The sequence below is a fragment of the Somniosus microcephalus genome, unplaced genomic scaffold (assembly GCF_052327205.1).
Source record: "Somniosus microcephalus isolate GS21.2 unplaced genomic scaffold, FLI_Smic_1.0 unresolved_chr1, whole genome shotgun sequence".
Lineage (NCBI taxonomy): Eukaryota > Metazoa > Chordata > Chondrichthyes > Squaliformes > Somniosidae > Somniosus > Somniosus microcephalus.
In genome coordinates this window covers 71,638,102-71,664,375 of record NW_028225179.1, presented here as the reverse complement: position 1 = coordinate 71,664,375, position 26,274 = coordinate 71,638,102, and the positions used below count along the sequence as shown (strand labels likewise).

The following is a 26,274-nucleotide window of genomic DNA, read 5'->3' as shown; positions in this document are numbered from 1 at the left end:
AATTGCCCCCACAACCTGCCCTATCATTCACTGTCAACCAGCACACACGTCTCCTTACCTGACACAAACTCATGTGGCAGGTACCCTTGTCGAAGCTTCTGCCAGCCATCCCCACTCCGGGGAAGCTCCAGGTTACAACAGATCTCAAGGATCGACATTCCCAGACTGTACGGGAGGAAACGAGACAAACATTTCAATATGAAACCAGTCCTGGTGAAAACCGCACAGCAGAAACAGAAAGGACACTGAGACACCCGGTCCCAGAGGGGGAAAGGACAGTGTATGTAACACACTGTGACATCCGGTCCCAGAGGGGGAAAGGACAGTGTATCTAAGGCACTGTGACACCCGGTCCCAGAGGGGGAAAGGACAGTGTATCTAACGCACTGTAACACCCGGTCCCAGAGGGGGAAAGGACAGTGTATCTAAGGCACTGTGACACCCAGTCCCAGAGGGGGAAAGGACAGTGTATCTAACGCACTGTGACACCCGGTCCCAGAGGGGGAAAAGGACAGTGTATCTAAGGCACTGTGACACCCAGTCCCAGAGGGGGAAAGGACAGTGTATCTAACGCACTGTGACAACCGGTCCCAGAGGGGGAAAGGACAGTGTATCTAACTCACTATGACACCCGGTCCCAGAGGGGGAAAGGACAGTGTATCTAACGCACTGTGACACCCAGTCCCAGAGGGGGAAAGGACAGTGTATCTAACGCACTGTGACGCCCGGTCCCAGAGGGGGAAAGGACAGTGTATCTAACGCACTGTGACACCCGGTCCCAGAGGGGGAAAGGACAGTGTATCTAATACAGTAAAACGCCCGGTCCCAGAGGGGGAATGGACAGCGTTTCTCACACACTGTGTCACCCGGTCCCAGAAGGGGAAAGGACAGTGTATCTAATGCACTGTGACACCCGGTCCCAGAGGGGGAAGGACAGTGTATCTAACACACTAACACCCGGGCCCAGAGGGGAAAGGACAGTGTATCTAACACACTGTAACACCCGGTCCCAGAGGGGGAAAGGACAGTGCATCTAACACGCTGTGACACCCGGTCCCAGAGGGGGAAAGGACAGTGTATCTAATGCACTGTGACATCCGGTCCCAGAGGGGGAAAGTGTTAGATCCGTGTATCTTAATGTGTGTCCTTCAATAATCAGACACAGACTGCAGGGAACGATCAACAGGTGTTTACTGAATGAGGGTTCAAACTCCAACTGACTGTACAGATCACTACTCAGGGTTTATATATAGGTGTGGTCACTGCCGGTACTACAGGATACAGGAGCTGTAAAAAGTCGTTCTCCCCCTTAAAAGGTACGTACATTACAATTCCTCCCCTTTTAGATTAACAGTACCATAACACTCATTTAACAATTAAATATCAAACTAATTACAATTAACACTTTTAACATGCAACATTAACTGAAAATAGTCTATTTATAAATTCAGTCTTTGGGGAGGCTTCCTGATTCTTTCTGGATAACACCTTTCCCAAGTGTCTCGCTCTTGGTGCGGAGGCGATTCTAGCACCCTGTCGTCAGTTGATTCATCAGCTTCCAATGCTATTGTTTCTGAGGTAGATGCGACCTGTACGTCAGGTTCCTCACCAGGTACGTATGGCCGAGACATGGGGTTGACTCGTTCCTGTGACTCTAGGATCTGGTCAACATGGCGTCTCACAATGTTCTCCCCAACATCCACTGTGTACATTAGTGGCCCCTGCCGTGTGCATATCGTTCCTGGTTGCCATTTCTCTGTTCGGTAGTCGTGGGCCAAGACTGGTTGCCCTACATTGAAGCTCCTTGTCGGCTTCTCATTGATGTGCTGGAATTGCTTACTCTCAACATCTCTTCGTACATTTGGTCTGAGCAAATCCGGACGAGATCTCAACCTTCGGTTAAAGAACATCATGGCCAGAGCCTGGTTGGTGACTGCATGTGTCGCATTTCTGTAGGCTAACAGGAAATTGTCCACCTTATGCTGCAGTGGAATGTCGTCATCGCACATGGCCTTTACTGCTTTTTTAAAGGTTTGTACGAAGCTCTCAGCCAATCCATTTGTGGCTGGATGATACGGGACGGATGTGTAATGCCTTACCCCATTCCTTTTCATAAATCTTCGAAACTCTTCGGACACAAACTGTGGTCCGTTATCAGAGCAAATCTGCTCTGGCAAGCCGTTCCTGGCAAAAATGGTCCGTAGGACTGCAATAGTTTTCTCCGTGGTGGTGGAGGACATTTTGATCACCTCAGGCCATTTCGAGTGCGCATCCACGGCTATTAAAAACATTGAGTCCATGAAGGGACCAGCAAAATCAATATGCACCCGTTGCCATGGAGATGAGGGCCACTCCCATGGGTGTAGAGGGGCATGTGGTGGTGCATTTTGGACCTTCTGGCATCCTGAGCAGCTCTTTGTCAGGTCCTCGATTTGCTGATCGATCCCCGGCCACCACACATAAGCCCTAGCAAGGCTTTTCATTTTCACCCCTCCCAGATGACCTTCATGAAGCTCATTGAGCACTCTCTCCCTTAACTTGGGTGGAATTACCACTCGGGATCCACACATCAAGATCCCCTGGCATACTGACAGCTGTTCTCTTCTGGATGAGAATGCTGGCAACAGTGAGTCGCCATGTGCTGGTCATCCCTTCACCGTCAAATCATATATCCGAGACAGTGTCGGGTCATTTCGGGTCTCCTTCTCTATACCAGCGTTAGTTACTGGCAAGCATTCAATTATAGTCGAATGAAATATTTCGACAGGATCCACTGCTGGTGCTTCCTCCGCAGTAGGCAGTGCCAGGCGTGATAGCCCATCAGCGTGTCCATGCTGTTTCGTGCCCTTGTACTCGATTTCATACTGGTGCGCCCCTAGAAAAAGGGACCATCTTTGTAGCCGTTGCGCAGTCATCACCGGAACGCCCTTCTTTGGATTAAAGATGGAGACAAGTGGTTGGTGGTCAGTCAGCAAGGTGAACTTCTGCCCGTGCAGATAGTGAATGAACTTTTTCACTCCCCACATTAGGCTGAGGGCCTCCCTGTCAATCTGGGCGTAGTTACGCTCGGCTGAGGTTAGTGACAGAGACGCAAAGGCTACTGGCCTCTCCGAGCCGTCCGGGAATTTGTGCGACAGCACCGCTCCAATGCCATAGGGTGATGCATCACACGCCAACCGAACTGGTAGTGCTGGGTTGAAATGAGCCAACACCTCTTTTGATGTGATCAATGCTTTGCTCTTCTGGAAAGCTTGTTTACATTCGTCACTCCACTTCCATGGTACCCCCGTTTGCAGTAGGGTGTTCAGTGGGTGTAGTACGGTAGACAAATTCGGCAAGAACTTATGGTAGTAGTTCACCAGCCCGAGGAACGACCTCAGTTGTGACACATTTTCCGGTGCTGGAGCCTTGACTACTGCCTCAATCTTTTTAGGGGACTTATGTAACCCCTCTTTATCAATAACATGGCCACAATACGAGATCTGCTTCTGGGAAAACTCGCATTTGTGGCGATTAGTTCGGAGCCCATATTCCTTCAATCTCGTGAGCACCTGCTCCAGGTTGGCGAGGTGATCACTGTCATTTTCGCCGGTGACCAGGATGTCGTCCAAATAACACTGGGTCCCTGGAATCCCTTGCAGGACTTGTTCCATTGCCCTTTGCCAAATAGCCGGAGCTGATGCTACCCCGAACACCAGCCGGTTGTATTGGTAGAGACCTTTATGAGTGTTGATCGTGAGGTACTGTTTCGAGGCTTCTTCTACCTCCATTTGCAGGTACGCCTGGGCCAGATCAATCTTAGTGAAGCGTTTCCCTCCAGATAGCGAGGCGAAAATATCTTCAATCCGCGGAAGTGGATATTGTACAGTGTGAAGGACTGGGTTCACTGTCACCTTAAAGTCCCCACAGATGCGAACCTTCTTTGGTTCCCCAGGCGTATTACTCAACGACCTCTTCATTACAGGAACGATGGGTGTAGCCCACTCGCTCCAGTCCACTTTGGACAGTACTCCTGAACGTTCCAAACCTTCCAGCTCTGCTTCGACGGCTGGGCGGATCGCATAAGGTACCAGTCTGGCCTTAAAAAACTTTGGGCTTGCATTTTCCTCTATTTTGATCGTCGCTGTTATGCCTTTTAGTGTTCCGAGTCCCTGCTGGAACACTTCTTGTGCGTCAGTTAGCATTTTTGACAGTCGTCCAGGTGTGACGTCGTCACCCTTTTTGGCATCTACAGTCAGTGCTTATATGGAATGCCAATCTAGCTGTATCTTCCGGATCCATTCACGTCCTAGTAGTGGTGGTCCTCCATCTGGCAATACATATACGTCCATTTTTGGTGTTTCCTTGCCGTTATATATAACGTTCACCCTTATTTTTCCTTTGGGGTAGACTTTTTGCCCCGTGTACGTCTTCAAGACAATCTTTGTATCTCTCAAGGGTATATGTGAGAATAGCCACTTGTAGTCCCTTCGGTTTATGACTGTTAGGGCTGATCCTGTGTCCAATTCCATTTTCACTTGGACTCCTGCTATCTTGAGCGTGACCCAGATAGTTTGGTGATCCTCCGTTTTGATCACATTATGTAGTTTCAGACAACCCAGCTCCTTGCTTCCAGAGTTTGTATCACTCTTCTGTTCGTCTGAACTACTCTCCGTCACCTTATGTACCTTCTTGTGCTTCTCCTGTGGAGATTTCTTGCTGCTGGTTTTCTTTCCCGACCTGCAGACTCTTGCTATGTGTCCTACTTTTCCACACTGTCTGCACACTTTGTCCTTGAACCAGCAATCATTATGGTCGTGGGTTGTTCTGCCGCAGCGATAGCACTTCACTGTTCCGTATGACATTTCATTTGTGCCATATTCTTGCGGTCTCCGTTGTATCTCTGCTGCTGCTGCTTCGTGTGATACTGCCATGCTGAAAGCCTTGTCCAGCGTAAGATCCTTTTCTGATAGGAGCCGTTTCTGGGTTCCTTCACTTTGAAGCCCACACACAAACTTGTCCCTTAAAGTATCTGCTAGTCCCGTTCCAAACTGGCAGTGTTTCGATAGCTTGCGCAGTTCCGTTAAATACTCAGCATTACTTTCATCTTTATGCTGGTTCCTTTTGTGAAACTTAAATCTTTCTGCTATCAGCAGCGGTGTGGGGTTTAAGTGGTCCTGTAGGATTGACACTATGTTTTCAAAATCCTTTTCTACTGGCTTCTCTGGGGTTACTAGGTTTCGTAGTAAGCCATACGTTTTTGCACCCATTGAATTCAACAATACCAGCGCTTTCTTGTCATCTGGCACTTCATTCGCCTTGCAGTATACTTCTATGCGTTCGACTTCATTGTCGAACGCTGTGATACTGCCACTCTTCGGCATTTTTGGGTGTGGTTAGACTGGCTTAAAATGGCGTCTCCCGCGCTTTCCTTTCTTCCCCGCTGCGGCTTAAAATGGCGTCTCCCGCGCTTTCCTTTCTACCCCGCTGCGGCTTAAAATGGCGTCTCCCGCGCTGCTGCCAATGCCGCTCTCGGCAGTCCTCGTGGCAAATGGCGACGCCCTGTGGGTTTCGTGCGCTGCTCCTGCGCTGCTGCCAATGCCGCTCTCTGCGGTCCTCGGGGCAATGGCAGCGCCTCGCGTTTTCCTGCGCGCCTCTCTTCCCCCGTTGACGCTGCTCGGCCCTTGAACACCGGCTGCGCTCTGCTCTCTCTCGTCTCTCTCCCCCGTTGACGCCGCTCGGCCCTGAACACCGGCTGCTCCCTGTGCGCTCTGCCCTCTCTCTCTCCCCCGTCGACGCTGCTCAGCCTTTTTCTGTGCCGCTCGGTCGGCTCTAGCCGCCGCTGTCCGGGAAGGGTCTGCGCAGTACCTGTTGCCAGCCTGCCTCGCTGGACCACCGTGACTGGAAAGCCAAGCCTGGCTCTCGACAGCCTCCCCTGCGATGCTCAAATCTCCGCTGGATGACTGGGCGGTTGCCCGTGGTCGACGCCCGTGCTTCTGGACTCAACCTCCTTCCACTGTTCTCCAGGAGCGAATCCCTGGGAGGTGATGCAGAGTTGCAGGTAGGTTCGAATCTGCTCGTCGCCAATGTTAGATCCGTGTATCTTAATGTGTGTCCTTCAATAATCAGACACAGACTGCAGGGAACGATCAACAGGTGTTTACTGAATGAGGGTTCAAACTCCAACTGACTGTACAGATCACGACTCAGGGTTTATATATAGGTGTGGTCACTGCCGGTACTACAGGATACAGGAGCTGTAAAAAGTAGTTCTCCCCCTTAAAGGTACATACATTATAGAAAGGACAGTGTATCTAAACCAGTGTTACACCCGGTCACAGAGGGGGAAAGGACAGTGTATCTAATATACGGTCACACCCGGCCCCAGAGGGGGAAAGGACAGTGTATCTAACGCACTGTGACACCCGGTCCCAGAGGGGGAAAGGACAGTGTAACTAAAGCAATGTAACATCCGGTCCCAGAGGGAGAAAGGACAGTGTATCTAACACACTGTGACACCCAGTCCCAGAGGGGGAAAGGACAGTGTATCTAACGTACTGTGACACCCAGTCCCGGAGGGGGTAAGGACAGTGTATCTAACGCACTGTGACAACCGGTCCCAGAGGGGGAAAGGACAGTGTATCTACCGCACTGTGACACCCTGTCCCAGAGGGGGTAAGGACAGTGTATCTAACGCACTGACACCCGGTCCCAGAGGGGGAAAGGACAGTGTATCTAACACACTGTGACACCCGCTCTCCCTACCTGAAGACGTCAGCTGCCTTGCTGTAGATGCCGTTGAGGAGCTCGGGGGCCATGTACTTGGGGTCCCCCTCCTGCGCCTCGCTCAGGTCGCCGCGGTCCAGCTCCAGCATCAGGCCGAAGTCGCCCAGCTTGCAGACCCGGCCGCCGGCGATGAAGACGTTGGCCGGCTTGACGTCCATGTGCGCGAGGTTGCGGTCGTGGAGGTGCTTGAGGCCGGCCAGCAGGTCGGCCAGGAAGCCCCAGACCTGGCGCTCGGGCAGCGGGCAACGCCCCTCGGCGTACTGCTGCAGGCTGGTGTCGCACAGCTCTGTCTGGATGTAGAGCTGCCGCCGCTCCTCCCAGGCCCGCACGAAGCGCACCAGGTTGCCGTGGGCCTCCAGCCGCTCGTGCTTCTGCGCCTCCTCCAGCTTCCGGGAGCGGTCCGACTCCCCCCGGAAGAGCTCCATCGAGCGCTTGACTGCGTAGAGCTTCCCGTCCTCCTTGCTCCTGACCTGAAGCGCCGTCCCGGAGAGAGAGGAGTGGGAGGGAGCGGTGAAGAAGAACAAAAAGAAGAGCGATGGTAAGCCGGCATAAGCTGTTCGAATTCAACACCAAATATACCTTGCAACAACAAGCCGTGGCTCAGTGGGCAGCACTCTCGCCTGAGTCAGAAGGTTGTGGGTTCAAGTCCCACTCCAGAGACTTGAGCACAAAAATCTAGGCTGACACTCCAGTGCAGTGCTGAGGGAGAGGTGCATTGTCGGAGGGGCTGTCTTTCGGATGAGACATTAAACCGAGGCCCCATCCGCGCTCTCAGGTGGATGTAAAAGATTCCATGGCGCTATTTTGAAGAAGAGCAGGCCAATAATTATCCCTCAATCAAAATCACTAAAACAGATTATCTGGTCATTATCACATTGCTGTTTGTGGGAGCTTGCTGTGCGCAAATTGGCTGCCGCGTTTCCTACATTACAAGTGACTACACTTCAGAAAGTACTTCATTGGCTGTATTCCTATTTCTCATCTGCATGTTGCCCCTTGGCGACATCATCCGAAAACACAGCGTCAGTTTCCACGTGTACGCTGACGATACCCAGCTCTACCTCACCACCACTTCGCTCGACCCCTCCACGGTCTCTAAATTGTCAGACTGCTTGTCCGACATCCAGTTCTGGATAAACAGAAATTTGCTCCAATTAAATATTGGGAAGACCGAAGCCATTGTTTTCGGTCCCTGCCACAAACTCCGTTCCCTAGCCACTGACTCCATCCCTCTCCCTAACATCTGTCTGAGGCTGAACCACACTGTTCACAACCTTGGTGTCATATCTGACCCTGAAATGAGCTTCCGACCACATATCCGCAGCATAACAAAGACCACCTACTTCCACCTCCGTAACATCGCCCGTCTCTGAATCACAGAATCACAGAAACCCCACAGTGCAGATAGAGGCCATTTCGGCCCATCGAGCCTGCACCGACACATATCCCACCCGATCCCCATAACCCCTACACCAACACATATCCCACCCTATCCCCGTAACCCCACGTATTTAATCCCCCTAACACTAAGGGTCAATTTATCATAGCCAATCAACCTAACCCGCACATCTTTGGACTGTGGGAGGAAACCGGAGCACCCGGAGGAAACCCACGCAAACACGGGGAGAATGTGCAAACTCCACACAGTCGCCCGAGGCCGGATTCGAACCCGGGTCCCTGGCGCTGTGAGGCAACAGTGCTAACCACTATGCCCTTGCCTCAGCTCATCCGTTGCTGAAACCCTCATCCATGCCTTTGTTACCTCTAGACTTGACTATTCCAACGCACTCCTGGTTGGCCTCTCACATTCTACCCTACATAAACTTGAGGTCATTCAAAACTCGGCTGCCCGTGTCCTAACTCGCACCAAGTCCCGTTCGCCCATCACCCCTGTGCTCGCTGACCTACATTGGCTCCCGGTTAAGCAACGCCTCGATTTCAAAATTCTCATCCTTGTTTTCAAATCCCTCCATGGCCTCGCCCCTCCCTATCTCTGTAATCTCCTCCAGCCCCACAACCCCCCGAGATATCTGCGCACCTCTAATTCTGCCCTCTTGAGCATCCCTGATTATAATCGCTCAACCTGTGGTGGCCGTGCCTTCAGCTGTCTAGGCCCCAAGCTCTGGAATTCACTCCCTAAACCTCTCTACCTCTCTTTCCTTCTTTAAGACGCTCCTCAAAACCTGCCTCTTTGACCAAGCTTTTGGTCACCTGCCCTAATTTCTCCTTATGTGACTCGGCGTCAAATTTTTTTTGTCTTTTAATACTCCTGTGACACGCCTTGGGATGTTTTACATCGTTAAAGGCGCTATATAAATACAAGTTGTTGTTGCTGTAAAGGGCTTTGGGATGTCCTGAGGAAGTGACAGGTGCTATAGAAATGCAAGTCTTTCTTTTTTTAAATTGTGTTCGTCCAAGTCCAGACGCACACAGTCTTTAAGCGGTAGACATAGAGAGAATTAAACGATATTACTGCGTTTCCCCAGGTCGGCAGGTAACCTTTGTCGATCCAGACTCGCTCTGTAACTTGTTAAGGAACACAGAAACATAGAAGATAGGAGTAGGCCATTCGGCCCCTCTAGCCTGCTCCGCCATTTAATGAGATCATGGCTGATCATCCAAACTCAGTACCCTGTCCCTGCTTTCTCCCCATATCCCTTGATCCCTTTAGCCTTAAGAAATATATCCAACTCCTTTTTGAATATATTTAATGAATTGGCTTCAACTGCCTTCTGTGGTGAAGAAATTCCTCCTCATCTCAGTCCTAAATGGCTTACCCCTTATCCTTAGACTGTGACCCCTGGTTCTGGACTCCCCCGCCACCGGGAACATCCTTCCTGCATCTAGTCTGTCTAGTCCTGTTAGAATATTATAAGTTTCAATGAGATCCCCTCTCATTCTTCTAAACTCCAGCGAGTATAAGCCTAATCGGCCCAATCTCCCCTCATACGTCATTCCTGCCATCCCAGGTATCAGTCTGGTGAATCTTCGCTGCATTCCCTCCATGGCAAGAACATCCTTCCTCAGATAAGGTGCCCAAAATTGCACACAATACTCAAGGTGTGCCCTGTACAACTGCAGCAAGACATCCTTGCTCCTGTACTCGAATCCTCTCGCTATGAAGGCCAACATACCATTTGCCTTCTTAACCGCCTGCTGCACCTGCATGCTTACCTTCAGCGATTGGTGCACAAGGACACCCAGGTCTCGTTGCACTTCCCCTTTTCCCAATCTATTGCCATTCAGATAATAATCTGCCTTCCTGTTTTTGCCACCAAAGTGGATAACCTCACATTTTTCCACATTATACTGCATCTGCCCAATCACCCAACCTGTCCAAATCATACTGGCGTTTCTCTGCATCCTCCTCACAGCACACACGCTTATGATATTTATAGGCCGCCTCTCACGAATCTCCTCCAGCTCCACAACCCGCCGAGATCACTGCACTCCACCAATTCTGGCCTCTTGAGCATCCTCGATTTTAAACGCTCCACCATTGGCGGCCATGCCTTCAGCTGCCTGGGCCCTAAGCTCTGGAATTTCCTCCCTAAACCTCTCCGCCTCTCTTTCCTTTCTTATGAGACTTCTTAAAACCTACCTCTTTGACCAAACCATGTCCTAACAGCTCCTTATTTGGCTGGGTGTCAAATTTTGTTTTATAACGCTCTTGTGGACGCCTTGGGATGTTTTGCTACGTTAAAGGCACTATGTAAATGCAAATTATGGGGCTCGTGTCTCTGGAGTGTGTGTGTGTGTGGAGCTCGAAAACCACGACCTTCTGACTCAGAGGCGAGAGTGAGTACTGCTGAACCACAGCCGACTCTGTGGAGGAGAGAAGTGAGAAGTAAGAGGGGATTGAATCGAGTTTTTTTTTTGACATTCTAAACAGTGAATCGGAAAAGACCATCTCCTGTTGGGTGGGGGGGTGGAGATCATCAGTTTAAGGATGTCACCTAAGAAAGTGGGGAAAGGGCTTTTGGAGCACGGAATGCTTTACCGCAGGGAGTGATTGAGATCGGTGCATCTTTTCAGGGAAGATCTGATGAACACTTCAATCAGAACAAGGTATAGGTCTATGGGGAGAGAGCGGGGCAGTGGGATTAATTTTAAAGACGAGCAGGGGAGTGCTCCACGGTGTCCTGGGCCAATATTTATCCACCGCAAAACAGATCATCTAGTCGTCATCACGTTGCTGTTTGTGGGAGCTTGCTGTGCGCCAATCTGCTGCCGCGTTTCCTACCTTACAACCGTGACTACACTTCAAAAAGTAGTTGATTGGCTGTGAAGCTTCCAGAGGTCGTGAAAGGCGCCATAGAAATACAAGTTCATTCTTAAATTGACGGCCCCCACCCCCCGTCACTTCTCAGTTTACTCTATATACTTTTACATAAACTCGATTCGATCTCCTTAGCCAGTGGGGAAAGTGCCGGTATCCCATATCACTGCTCATCTCCTTCTCTACTTCACGCCAGTAGACGGGTCACCGGGGGGGGAGATACATACCTTGAACACCTCTCCGAAGGAGCCACGCCCCAGCTTGCTGATCTTGTGGAAGCACTGGTCAAAGTAGAGTTCTTCTTTGCTCTCGTCATAGAGGCGGCTGCTGAGGCGCTGGGCGGCCGGGTCCTTGCCGGAGACGCTCTGGGGCCGTGGCTGGCTCCACGCCTGCTGCCGTTTGGGGAAGACACGGCTGACGGGCAGGGCCATCTTGACCGGGGGCCGTGGGGTCAGGCTGTGGCCCCCCGGCCGCCCCCGCCTCTTGAGCGAGAAGGGCTCCTCCGCCTGCTTGAAGAAGGCGGGCACGGGGATGGGGGTCCGCGCCAGGTGGGAATCACCCATGGCACCTCGAGGCTACAGCTAGGGTAGGGGGTTTGGCGGGGAGGGGATGCCAGGGAGGGAGAGGGTCAAACGTTTCACACTTCAGCCCCTGCGGGCATGAGCAGAGGACGCCTTGCGGGTCACCATCGCTGGCAGTTCACGATGCTTTGATCTCGCGATACGTCTGTCAAAAGATGGAAACGTGATTAAAGAACAAAAATTTCCTTTTCTTGCCAGTTCCAATAAGTTCTTAATATATAAAAAGATAGAATTAACATTTCGACAGCGCCTTTCGCAACCCCAGGACGTCCCAAAGCGCATCCCAGCCAATGAAGTACTTTTTGTTTTGAAGTGTAATGTAGGAGAGGCGGCAGCCAACTGGCACAGAGCAAGATCCCACAAACAGCCAATGTGACCGAATAGAGGTCTTTAAAGGGTCCAATAGGGTAGACGCAGAGAAGGTGTTTCAACTTGTGGGGAGTCCAAAACTAGAGGCCGTAAATATAAGATAGTCACCAAGAAATCCAATCGGGAATTCAGGAGAAACCTCTTCACCCAGAGGGTGGTGAGAATGTGGAACTCGCTACCACAGGGAGAGGTTGAGGCGAATAGTATAGAGGCATTTAACGGGAAGCTGGATAAACACATGAGGGAGAAAGGAATAGAAGGATATGCTGATAGAGTGAGATGAAGTAAGGTGGGAGGAGGCTCGTGTTGAGCATAAACTCCGATATGGACCAGTTTCTGTGCTGTAAATACTATGTGCTAGTGATGTTGGTTAAGGGATAAATATTGGCCAAGGACACCGAGCAAAACTTCCCCCTGCTCTTCTTCCAATAGTGCCATGGAATCTTCTCACATCCACCTGAGGGGGCAGACGGGGCCCTCGGTTTAACATCCAAAAGACGGCCCCTCCAATAGTGCAGCGCTCCCACAGTACTGCCCCTCCGATATTACAACGCTCCCTCAGTACTGCCCCTCCAACAGTGCGGTGCTCCCTCAGTAATGACTCTCCGACAGTGCAGCTCTCCCTCAGTACTGCCCCTCCAACAGTGCAGCGCTCCCTCAGTACTGCCCCTCCAACAGTGCGGCTCTCCCTCAGTACTGACTCTCCGACAGTGCAGCTCTCCCTCAGTACTGCCCCTCCGACAGTGCGGCTCTCCCTCAGTACTGACTCTCCGACAGTGCAGCTCTCCCTCAGTACTGCCCCTCCAACAGTGCGGCTCTCCCTCAGTACTGCCCCTCCGACAGTGCAGCTCTCCCTCGGTACTGCCCCTCCGACAGTGCGGCTCTCCCACAGTACTGACCCTCCGACAGTGCAGCTCTCCCTCAGTACTGCCCCTCCAACAGTGCGGCTCTCCCTCAGTACTGCCTCTCCGACAGTGCAGCGCTCCCTCAGTACTGCCCCTCCGACAGTGCAGCTCTCCCTCAGCACTGACCCTCCGACAGTGCAGCTCTCCCTCAGTACTGCCCCTCCAACAGTGCGGCTCTCCCTCAGTACTGCCTCTCCGACAGTGCAGCGCTCCCTCAGTACTGCCCCTCCGACAGTGCAGCTCTCCCTCAGTACTGCCCCTCCAACAGTGCGGCTCTCCCTCAGTACTGACTCTCCGACAGTGCAGCTCTCCCTCAGTACTGCCCCTCCAACAGTGCGGCTCTCCCTCAGTACTGCCCCTCCGACAGTGCAGCTCTCCCTCAGTACTGCCCCTCCGACAGTGCGGCTCTCCCACAGTACTGACCCTCCGACAGTGCAGCTCTCCCTCAGTACTGCCCCTCCAACAGTGCGGCTCTCCCTCAGTACTGCCTCTCCGACAGTGCAGCACTCCCTCAGTACTGCCCCTCCGACAGTGCAGCTCTCCCTCAGCACTGCCCCTCCGACAGTGCGGCTCTCCCTCAGTACTGACCCTCCGACAGTGCAGCTCTCCCTCAGTACTGCCCCTCCGACAGTGCGGCTCTCCCTCAGTACTGCCTCTCCGACAGTGCAGCGCTCCCTCAGTACTGCCCCTCCGACAGTGCAGCTCTCCCTCAGTACTGCCCCTCCAACAGTGCAGCTCTCCCTCAGTACTGCCCCTCCGACAGTGCAGCTCTCCCTCAGTACTGCCCCTCCAACAGTGCAGCTCTCCCTCAGTACTGCCCCTCCGACAGTGCGGCTCTCCCTCAGTACTGCCTCTCCGACAGTGCAGCGCTCCCTCAGTACTGCCCCTCCGACAGTGCAGCTCTCCCTCAGTACTGCCCCTCCAACAGTGCAGCTCTCCCTCAGTACTGCCCCTCCGACAGTGCAGCGCTCCCTCAGTACTGCCCCTCCGACAGTGCAGCTCTCCCTCAGTACTGCCCCTCCAGCAGTGCGGCTCTCCCACAGTACTGACCCTCCGACAGTGCAGCGCTCCCTCAGTACTGCCCCTCCGACAGTGCAGCACTCCCTCAGTACTGCCCCTCCGACAGTGAGTACTGCCCCTCCGACAGTGCAGCGCTCCCTCAGTACTGCCCCTCCGACAGTGCAGCGCTCCCTCAGTACTGCCCCTCTGACAGTGCGGCTCTCCCACAGTACTGCCCCTCTGACAGTGCGGCGCTCCCTCAGTACTGCCCCTCTGACAGTGCGGCGCTCCCTCAGTACTGCCCCTCTGACAGTGCAGCGCTCCCTCAGTACTGCCCCTCCGACAGTGCGGCGCTCCCTCAGTACTGCCCCTCTGACAGTGCAGCACTCCCTCAGTACTGCCCCTCCGACAGTGAGTACTGCCCCTCCGACAGTGCAGCGCTCCCTCAGTACTGCCCCTCCGACAGTGCAGCGCTCCCTCAGTACTGCCCCTCTGACAGTGCGGCGCTCCCTCAGTACTGCCCCTCTGACAGTGCGGCGCTCCCTCAGTACTGCCCCTCTGACAGTGCGGCGCTCCCTCAGTACTGCCCCTCTGACAGTGCAGCACTCCCTCAGTACTGCCCCTCCGACAGTGAGTACTGCCCCTCCGACAGTGCGGCGCTCCCTCAGTACTGCCCCTCTGACAGTGCGCCGCTCCCTCAGTACTGCCCCTCTGACAGTGCAGCACTCCCTCAGTACTGCCCCTCCGACAGTGAGTACTGCCCCTCCGACAGTGCGGCGCTCCCTCAGTACTGCCCCTCCGACAGTGCGGCGCTCCCTCAGTACTGCCCCTCTGACAGTGCGGCGCTCCCTCAGTACTGCCCCTCTGACAGTGCGGCGCTCCCTCAGTACTGCCCCTCTGACAGTGCAGCGCTCCCTCAGTACTGCCCCTCTGACAGTGCGGCGCTCCCTCAGTACTGCCCCTCTGACAGTGCGGCGCTCCCTCAGTACTGCCCCTCTGACAGTGCAGCGCTCCCTCAGTACTGCCCCTCTGACAGTGCGGCGCTCCCTCAGTACTGCCCCTCTGACAGTGCGGCGCTCCCTCAGTACTGCCCCTCTGACAGTGCAGCGCTCCCTCAGTGCTATATTGGTGAGTATTAAGGTTTTTTCTTATCTCTAACCTAAGACAGTGGTTTAAGCTAGGTGCGGGAAACTACAAAGTACTGTATTAAATTTGTAGCTTAACTAGTTAAACTATTTAATATAACTATAAATAATCGTTGAGTAAAGACTTTAACTAATTAAATAAATAAAATAAGGCTGGACTAAGATATGGCAGGGCAGGTTGTGTGTCTGGACTGCAGTATGTGGGAGTTTGTGGGCAGCGAGACACGTCTGCAGGAGAAATCTCCATCTCGAATCTCTCCGGCTCAGAGTGATTGAGCTGGAGTGCGAGTTGGAGACACTCCGACACATAACGGAGGGGGAGGAATTTCTGGACAGTTTTATCCACAACCCCAGAGGAAAGCCCAGGTTCAGGAAGGGGAGGGTGTGACTGTTAGGGAGACGGGTAGTGGGGATTTAGGAGAGGTTGAGAAGGAGGTCCCGCAGACACTGGTCCTGTCCAACAGGTACGATGTACTCACTACCTGTGAGGACAAGGAGAAAGGCTGCAGGGAGAACAGCCACAATGCAGACCAAGGCACCGGGGCTCAGAAGGATATCAAGGGGGGGGAAGAGCAGAATAGAAATGTGGTAGTAATAGGGGACTCTATAGTTAGGGGGATAGATAGAGTCCTCTGCAGCCAAGAACGAGAATCCCGAAGGGTGTGTTACCTACCTGGTGCCAGGGTAAGGGATACCTCACGGCGGCTGGAGAGGAACTTGGAAAGGGAGGGGGTAAATCCAGTTGTCGTGGTCCATGTTGGAACAAACGATATAGGTAGGAACAGGGAGGAGGTCCTGCTGAAAGAGCTTCAGGAATTAGGCTCTTAATTAAAAAGCAGGACCTCGAGGGTAATAATCTCTAGATTATTGCCTGAGCCATGTGCAAACCGGCATAGAAGCAGACAGATCAGGAGAAGTAACACGTGGCTAAAGGGCTGGTGTGGGAAAGAGGAGTTCCTTTTCATGGGACACTGGCACCAGTTCTGGGACAGGAAGGAGCTGTACCGATGGGACGGGCTCCACCTGAACTGGGATCCTAGAGATGTCGGGGAACATAGGGTCTGATTAAAGGGAGGAACTGAAAGAAATAAGTATTTGTAGGGAAATGGTGTTAGGGAAATTGATGGGATTGAAGGCCGATAAATCCCCAGGGCCTGATAATCTACATCCTAGGGTACTTAAGGAAGTGGCCCTAGAAATAGTAGATGCATTGCTGGTCATCTTCCAGAACTCGATAGACTCTGGAACAGTTCCCATGGATTGGAGGGTAGCTAATGTTACCCCACTATTCAAAAAAGGTGGTAGAGAGAAAACGGGGAATTACAGACCGGTAAGCTTGACATCGGTAGTGGGGAAAATGCTAGAGTCCATTATAAAAGATGTAATAGCAGAGCACTTGGAAAACAGTGACAGGATCGGACAAAGTCAACATGGATTTACAAAAGGTGAATCGTGCTTGACTAATCTACTGGAATTTTTTGAGGATGTAACTAGTAAAATAGATAAGGGAGAACCAGTGGATGTGGTGTACAGGAAACTTTCTGGTGTCCGGCACTGACGGGACCGAGCTGGTGCCGTACCATCAAAACTGCCGTAGAAACCAGCGCTAATGTTAAAACATACGGAGCTTTTGAGCTCCGTGTGAATCAACAAACCCTGTTGCTTAGCAACAGCTTCAAAACAGTCGGCCGCAGCTTAAAAGCGTCTCTGTAGCTAAGCAACAGCTTCAGCTAGACCTTGCACAGCCTGACTGGAAAAAAAAGGCAACGAGAAGTAAAAAAACTTATAGGAAACAGCTCCTGAATTTTGCCAGTAGATAGAGCTTTCCGGACATTTAACCTCCGGTTAAATGAAAGTTTCCTGTATTTGGACTTTCAGAAGGCTTTCGATAAGGTCCCACATAAGAGATTAGCGTGTGTTAGGGAATATATATATACATATTAATAACATAGATTTTAATATGATTAAACTAATGATTTATAGAAATCTGATTATGCTTAAGCTGACCACGTGTCAAAGGATGGTGTGATGTATCAGATCCAATCACAGCTGGTAATGTCACATCGGCTGACTTAAAAACTGAGAACAATGAAAATGCTGATCTAAGCTTAACTTTGAAAATGCTGATCTAAGCTTAATACTGAAAGTGCTGATTTAGCTTAAACAGAGAACAAAGGAATGATTGATGTACCAGAGATCCAATCAGTGTGATGTAGTTGAACCAACCATAGCTCTGCATGCAGGCTGCTGAGCCAATGGTAATAAAGGGGGCGGGTACATCTGCTGCTGTATAAAAACCAGCCATTTTGAATATGATGTTAGTTGGATAAAGGAAGTCAAACAGTGTAAATCAAGTGATGCAATAAATCGACTATTTAAAACTTACCACCGGACTCGCAAACTTTAATTTTAGTGTGTTGACCTCAGATCAGTGTGGTCCACTGAAATTAATTACCCGATCTAACAGCGTGTAAAGTTAAGGCACATGGGATTGGGGGCAAGGTATTGACTTGGATAGAGAACTGGTTGGCAGATAGAAAGCAAAGAGTTGGAATAAACGGGTCTTTTTCCGAGTGGCAGGCAGTGACTAGTGGGGTACCGCAGGGATCGGTCCTTGGACCCCAGCTATTCACAATATATATTAATGATCTAGACAAGGGAACTAGATGTAATATCTCCAAATTTGCAGACGACACAAAGCTGGGTGGGCGTGTGTGCTGTGAGGAGGATGCCGAGAAACTACAGGATGATTTGGACAGGTTGGGTGATTGGGCAGAAGCATGGCAGATGCAATATAACGTGGATAAATGTGAGGTTATCCACTTTGGTGGCAAAAACAGGAAGGCAGATTATTATCTGAATGGCAATAGATTGGGAGAAGGGGAAGTGCAACGAGACCTGGGTGTCCTTGTGCACCAGTCGCTGAAGGTAAGCATGCAGGTGCAGCAGGCGGTTAAGGCAAATGGTATGTTGGCCTTCGTAGCGAGAGGGTTTGAGTACAGGAACAAGGATGTCTTGCTGCAGTTGTACAGGGCCTTGGTGAGACCACATCTTGAGTATTGTGTGCAGTTTTGGTCGCCTTATCTGAGGAAGGATATTCTTGCCATGTAAGGAGTTCAGCGAAGATTCACCAGGCTGATACCTGGGATGGCGGGAATGACGGATGAGGAGAGATTGGGACGATTGGGCTTGTACTCACTGGAGTTTAGAAGAATGAGAGGGGATCTCATTGAAACTTATAAAATTCTGGCAGGACTGGACAGACTAGATGCAGGGAGGATGTTCCCGATGGTCGGGGAGTCCAGAACCAGGGGTCACAGTCTAAGGATAAGGGGTAGGCCTTTTAGGACAGAAATGAGGAGGAATTTCTTCACCCAGAGAGTGGTGAACCTGTGGAATTCTCTACCACAGAAGGCAGTGGAGGCCAATTCATTAAATATATTCAAGAAGGAGTTGGATATATTTCTTAAGGCTAAAGGGATCAAGGGATATGGGGAGAAGTCAGGGACAGGGTACTGAACTTGGATGATTAGCCATGATCTCATTGAATGGCGGAGCAGGCTCGAGGGGCCGAATGGCCTACTCCTGCTCCTATCTTCTATGTTTCTATGATTGGACTCGTGTCCCAGCGGAAAGAGTAAATAGGGAGGTGGCAAAGGCTTTAAACTAGTAAGGACGGGGGGGAGGGATCTACAAGAAACGTAAGCAGCCTAAATATAAACAGAACAGGAAAAGTGAGCACAGGGGAGAATAAAGTAAGGGAGGACATTGACGCCAAGGGAGCAAATACAGTTAAAGAACAGGGGGGAGAAATTCACTATAGCCCCGTTTGGGGCGCAAGCCTCGCAAGGGCGCTAAAAGTAGCGCCCCGGAAGCATTCGTGGCCGCCAGCTGGAAATTGAGTGGTAGCGCCCCAAAGGGAAGCGCGGCACTACTGGAGGCGCCCTGCATCCCTCTTGGGACGCTGCGACTGAATATTGTGGCGCAACGTGCCGCAGCGCCACACGCTGCAGCACGTCGCGCTGAGGTATTGCAGGCCTTCCTCCCCTTCTTAAAGGGGAGGGGCCTTGTGCAGCACGATCTGGGGCCCAGCTGGGCTCCCGAGGATCGCGAGTGCAGGCAAAAGAGCCCGGCACCGAGGAGAAGTGCCGGGCTCTTGGAACGCAGCCGGCACTCCGCGGGGCGGGGGGGGGTCAGGAGGCCGGGGACGGGAGCGCAGGCAGGTGCTGGCAGGCGGCCAACAACAAAAATGGCCGCCCCACACCTCTCCTTTCATTTGCGCCTCCCCGGCCGCAGGTAGGCCCCCCGGAACCGGTCGGACATAGCGTCCGGCGGTAAATCAGGGGGCGATTCCAAAAATCGCAGCCGGGGCGTCAGTGGGGTGCTGCACACACTGATGACGTCATCGGTGGCGGCGCAGCACTAACGGTTAGCGCCACCACTAGCGTCCCGCGGAATTTAGCGGGAGGCGTGGGCAGTGCCGCGCCCGGGCGCCAGTTGGCTTGCGACCCACTTAGCGCCCTCTTAAGGCGCTAACGGGTGGCGCAGCCAACTGAATTTCTCCCCCCAGGAGTCTAAAAAGATGGTTAAACATAAAGTGAGAGGAAATCCTATTAAAATTAGTTAAACTGTCTGTACAGCAATGCACACAGTGTCCATAATAAAACAGGGGAGCTGGAGGCAATCATGCGTTAGGAGGAACCAGACATCGTAGGGATTACTGAGACATGGTTACAGAAAAATCAGGACTGGGAATTAAACATTGCAGGGTATAACAGATATAGAAAAATAAAGAGGGAAAAAGGAGAGGTGGAGTAGCTGTACTTATTAGGGATAACATAATGGCAGTAGAAAAAAGGGTCGTAGCTATCAGCAAGACAAAAATAGAATCCATGGATAGAGATAAAAGAGAATAAAGGATCAATCACAATAATAAACGTAGTCTACAGACCACTTAATAGTGAAAGGAATATGCAGGCAAATTAGGGAAATTAGTAAAAAACATAGAATAATAACCACAGGGGATTTCAACTACTGCGATATTAATTGGACAGAAGAGGTAGATAAAGGGGATATGGGAATGGAGTTGCTGCAATGTGTACAGGACTCCTTTCTAACCCAATATGTAAAAAGCCCAACAAGGGAGGATTCGCTATTAGATCTAGTTATGGGGAATGAGCCAGAGCAGATAAGAGAAGTAAAAGTAGAGGAACATATAGGCAATAGTGACCATAATATAATACACTTTAAGATGATAATCAAGAAGGGCATAAGTATGACGAAAACCAGGGTAATAGATTGGAGAAAAGCTGATTTTGAGGGGCTGAGAATAGAACTTGGGAAGATAAAATGGGCAACAATATTGGCAAACAACGATGTAGAACGACAATGGGAAACATTTAAAACGGTGTTCAACAGAGTGCAGGGAAAATATATTCCGCTAAAAGGAAAGAACAAACTAAACACAAATGAGACTCCATGGATGAATAAAGACATCAGGGAACAATTGAGGAAAAGGAAAGAGGCATACATTAAATGCATAGACAGCAGAGGAGGGCATGATTAGAAGAGAATACGAAGGGATTAGGAGAGAAGTCAAAAAAACAATTAGAGGCAAAGAGGAACTATGAAATTAAATTATCAAGGAACATAAAACAAAATAGTAAAATATTTCACAGGCACATCAATAAAAAAAGGAAGGCTGGGATGAGAATAGGGCCATTAAGGGACAGACAGGATAATACCACAGGTAACGATAGGGAAATGGCAGAAACATTAAATCATTATTTTGCTTCGGTATTTACCAGGGGGATAGCACAGGTGGATATGACATTGGATGATGAGATGAGTAATGAGATAACTACATTTAAAATAAAAAAGGGGATATATTAAATAAACTAATCAAACTCAAAGAGGATAAAACCCCATGTCCGGATGGATTGCATCCACGCATTTTAAAAGAATCTAGGGAAGAGATAGCAGGGGCATTACTACACATATTTAATAATTCATTAGAAAAAGGTGTAGTGCCAGAGGGCTGGCGGATAGGTAACATAATACCAAGATTTAAGAAGGGGGATAGAATATGTCCAGGGAACTACAGACCAGTCAGCTTAACATCGGTGGTAGGAAAAATAATGGAATCCCTACTAAAGGAGAGAATAGAAGAACATCTCGAAACGAAAAGTATAATAATGAAAAGTATAATGATGAATAGTCAGCATGGATTTCAAAAGGGAAAGTCTTGCTTGACCAACCTTATTTGAATTTTTTGAAGAGGGAACAGGAAGGGTAATGCAGTAGATGTAATTTATCGAGATTTTTAAAAGGCCTTCGATAAGGTACCCCATAATAGACTAATGAACAAGGTCAGAGAATGTGGAGTCAGGGGACAAGTAGCAGAATGGATAGCTAGCTGGCTTCAAGACAGAAAGCAGAGAGTAGGGGTAAAGAGTAACTATTCCGAGTGGCAGAAGGTAGGTAGTGGAGTTCCACAAGGATCAGTGCTGGGACCACTGCTGTTCACAATTTACATTAACGATTTAGACTTTGGAATCAAAAACACAATTTCTAAATTTGCAGATGATACCACATTGGGGGGTATAGTCAATATTGAGGAGGACTGCAACACATTACAGGACAACATTAATAAACTTGCAGAATGGGCAAATAATTGACAAATGAAGTTCAGCACAGATAAATGTGAGGTGTTACATTTTTGTAGGAAGAATATTGAGGTCACTTATTGCTTGGAGGGTACAAGTCTAGGTGGGGTAGAGGAGCAGAGGGATCTCGGAGCACAGATACACAAATCACTAAAAGTTGCGTCACAGGTTAGCAAGGCCATAAAAAAAAGCAAACCAGGCACTAGGGTTTATTTCTAGAGGGATAGAATTGAAAAGTAGGGAAGTTATGCTAAACCTGTATCGAACCTTGGTTAGACCACACTTGGAGCACTGCGTGCAGTTCTGGTCGCCATATTATAAAAAGTATATAGAGGCACTGGAGAGGATGCAGAGAAGATTTACACGGGTGATACCAGAAATGCGAGGGTACACATATCAGGAAAGGATGAACAGGCTGGGTCTCTTTTCTCTTGAAAAAAGGCTGAGGGGTGACCTAATAGAGGTCTTTAAAATTATGAAAGGTTTTGATAGAGTGGATACAGAGAATGTTTCCACTTGTGGGGAACAGCATAACTAGAGGCCTCAATATAAGATAGTCACCAAGAAATCCAATAGGGAATTCAGAAGAAACTTCTTTACCCAGAGAGTGGTGAGAATGTGGAACTCGCTACCACAGGGAGTGGTTGAAGCGAATAGTATAAGATGCATTTAAGGGGAGGCTGGACAAGCATATGAGGGAGAAGGGAATAGAGAGTTACACTGATAGGATTTAGATGAGGAAAGATGGGAGGAGGCTCATGTGGAGCATAAACGCCGGCATGGACTGGTTGGGCCGAATGGCCTGTTTCTGTGCCGTATATCCTATGTGGTACTGCCCCTCCGACAGAGCAGCGCTCCCTCAGCACTGACCCTCTGACAGAACAGTGCTCCCTCACTACTGACCCTCCGACAGTACAGTAGTACAGCCTCTCCGACAGTACAGCGCTCCCTCAGTACTGGCAACCGGGGAGTGTCGGCCTGGGTTACGAGACATAGAAACATAGAAGATAGGAGCAGGAGTAGGCCATTCAGCCCCTCGAGCCTGCTCCGCCATTCAATGTGATCATGGCTGATCATCCAAATTCAGTACCCTGTCCCTGCCTTCTCCCCATATCCCTTGATCCCCTTAGCCTTAAGAAATATATCTAACTCCTTCTTGAATATATTTAATGAATTGGCCTCTACTGCCTTCTGTGGCAGAGAATTCCACAGGTTCACCACTATCTAGGTGAAGAAATTCCTCCTCATCTGTCCTAAATGGCTTACCCCTTATCCTTAGACTGTGACCCCTGGTTCTGGACTCCCCCGCCATCGGGAACATCCTTCCTGCATCTAGTCTGTCTAGTCCTCTTAGAATTTTATAAGTTTCAATGAGATCCCCTCTCATTCTTCTAAACTCTAGCGAATATAAGCCTAATCGACCCAATCTCTCTTCATACATCATTCCATGTATCAGTCTGGTGAATCTTCGCTACACTCCCTCCATGGCAAGAACATCCTTCCTCAGATAAGGTGACCAAAACTGCACACAATACTCAAGATGTGGTCTCACCAAGGCCCTGTACAACTGCAGCAAGGCATCCTTGTTCTTGTACTCGAACCCTCTCGCTATGAAGGCCAACATACCATTTGCCTTCTTAACCGCCTGCTGCACCTGCATGCTTACCTTCAGCGACTGGTGCACAAGGACACCCAGGTCTCGTTGCACTTCCCCTTCTCCCAATCTATTGACGTTCAGATAATAATCTGCCTTCCTGGTTTTGCCACCAAAGTGGATAACCTCGCATTTATCCACATTGTACTGCATCTGCCATATCGACCAACCTGTCCAAATTGTACTGGAGTTTTTCTGCATCCTCCTCACAGCACACACGCCCACCCAGCTTTGTGTCATCTGCAAACTTGGAGATATTACATCTAGTTCCGTCGTCTAGATCATTAATATATATTGTGAATAACTGGGGTCCAAGCACTGATCCCTGCTGTAACCCACTAGTCACCGCCTGCCACTCGGAAAAAGACCTGTTTATTCCAACTCTTTGCTTCCTGTCTGTCAACCAGTTTTCTATCCAAGTCAGTACCTTACCCTCAATCCCATGTGCTTTAACGTTGCACGCTAGTCTTTTATGCGGGACCGTATCGAAAGCCTTCTGAAAGTCCAAATACACCACATCCACTGGTTCTCCCTTATCTATTACATAGAAACATAGAAGATAGGAGCAGGAGTAGGCTATTCGGCCCTTCGAGCCTGCTCCGCCATTCAACGAGATCATGGCTGATCATCCAAACCCTAGCACCCGGTCCCTACACCGACAGCCATCCCACCCAAGCCCTATCCCAGTAACCCCACGTATTTAATCCCCCCTAACACGAAGGGCCAATTTTTTATCATGGCCAATCAACCTAACCCGCACATCTTTGGACAGTGGGAGGAAACCGGAGCACCCGGAGGAAACCCACGCAAACACGGGGAGAATGTGCAAACTCCACACAGACAGTCACCCGAGGCCGGATTTGAACCCGGGTCCTTGGCGCTGTGAGGCAACAGTGCTAACCACTATGCCACCGTGCTCCAAGGAGAGGACATATAAATTGGCCAGAAAAAGCAGCAAACCTGAGGATTGGGAGCAGTTTAGGATTCAGCAAAGGAGGACAAAGGGATTAATTAGGAGGGGGAAATAGAGTATGTGAGTATTCTACCAGGTACATCCTCAAAAAATTCCAGTAGGTTAGTCAAGCACGATTTACCTTTTGTAAATCCATGTTGACTTTGTCCGATCCTGTCACTGTTTTCCAAGTGCTCTGCTATTACATCTTTTGTAATGGACTCTGGCATTTTCCCCATTACCGATGTCCGGTCTATAATTCCCCGTTTTTTCTCCACCACCTTTTTTAAATAGTGGGGTTACATTAGCTACCCTCCAATCCATGGGAACTGTTCCAGAGTCTTTAGAATTTTGGAAGATGACCAGCAATGCATCTACTCTTTCTAGGGCCACTTCCTTAAGTACCCTAGGATGCAGATTATCAGGCCCTGGGGATTTATCGGCCTTCAATCCCGTCAATTTCCCTAACACCATTTCCCTACAAATACTGATTTCATTCAGTTCCTACCTCTCGTTGGACCCTATGTTCCCCAACATCCCTGGGAGTTTATTTGTGTCCTCCTTTGTGAAGACAGAACCAAAGTATGTATTTAATTGCTCTGCCATTTCTTTGTTCCCCATTATAAATTCCCCTGATTCTGACTGTAAGGGACCTACGCTTGACTTTACCAATCTTTTTCTCTTCACATATCTATAGAAGCTTTTACAGTCAGTTTTTATGTTCCCTGAAAGCTTACTCTCATACTCTATTTCCCCCTCCTAATTAATCCCTTTGTCCTCCTTTGCTGAATCCTAAACTGCTCCCAATCCTCAGGTTTGCTGCTTTTTCTGGCCAATTTACATGTCTTCTCCTTGGATCTTATGCTATCCCTAATTTCCCTTGTTAGCCAATGTTGAGTCACCTTTTTATTTTTATGCCAAACAGGGATGAACAAATTCTGTAGTTCATCCATGCAATCTTTAAATGTTTGTCATTGCCTATTCACCGTCAACCCTTTGAGTAACATTCCCCAATCCATCCTAGCCAACTCGCGCCTCCTACCATCGTAGTTTCCTTTATTTAAATTCAGTACCCAAGTCTCTGAATCAACTACTTCACTGTCCATCTTAATGAAGAATTCAATCATATTATGATCGCTCCTCCCCAAGGGGCCTCGCACAACAAGATTGCTAATTAATCCTTTCTCATTACATAATACCCAGTCTAAGATGGCCTGATCTCTAGTTGGCTCATCGACATATTGGTCCAGGAAACCATCCCGTATACACTCCAGGAATTCCTCCTCCACAGTATTATTACTAATTTGGTTAGCCCAATCTATTTGTAGATTAAAGTCACCCATGATAACTGCTGTGCCCTTATTGCACGCTTCTCTAATTTCCCGTTTAATGCCATCCCTAACCTCAGCATTACTGTTTGGGGGTCTGTATACAACTCCCACTAATGTTTTCTGCCCCTTGGTATTTCTCAGCTCTATCCAAACGGATTCCACATCAGAGCTAATATCCTTCCTTACTATTGTGTTAATCTCCTCTTTAACCAGCAATGCTACCCCACCGCCTTTTCCTTTTTGCCTGTCCTTCCTGAATATTGAACACCCCTGGATGTTGAATTCCCTCAATACCTCCTCTCTGGTGAAGAAGGCCTAGCAGCGCCTATATTTCCTAAGGAGGCTGAAGGGATGTAACCTGTCACCCCTGATCCTCTCTAACTTTTACCGCTACACAATAGAGAGCATCCTGACAAACTGTATCACAGTATGGTATGGCAGCTGTAGCTACTATGACCGGAAAGCCCTGCAGCGGGTCGTCAAAACTGCCCAACGCATTACCGGCACCCGGCTACCGACCATAGAGCACATATACCAGAAACGCTGTTTACGGAGGTCACGGTCCATCATCAAAGACCCTACCCACCCCAGCCACAGTCTGTTCGCCCTCCTGCCATCTGGGAGACGCT

At 49.9% G+C, this 26,274-nt stretch overlaps 1 protein-coding gene across 1 annotated transcript in view; it reads right to left on the bottom strand.

Annotated features, from left to right (window-relative positions):
* Positions 1 to 26,274, bottom strand: part of pkmyt1 (protein kinase, membrane associated tyrosine/threonine 1) — a 95,321-nt gene that overhangs the window by 65,919 nt on the left and 3,128 nt on the right. The window contains exons 2-4 of the mRNA XM_085974629.1: positions 11,272 to 11,770; positions 6,745 to 7,235; positions 59 to 165 (exon numbers count right to left, since the gene is read on the bottom strand). Coding sequence (XP_085830755.1) covers positions 59 to 165; positions 6,745 to 7,235; positions 11,272 to 11,607 — 934 coding nt within the window. The 5' untranslated portion in view covers positions 11,608 to 11,770. The remainder of the gene's footprint in view (positions 1 to 58; positions 166 to 6,744; positions 7,236 to 11,271; positions 11,771 to 26,274) is intronic.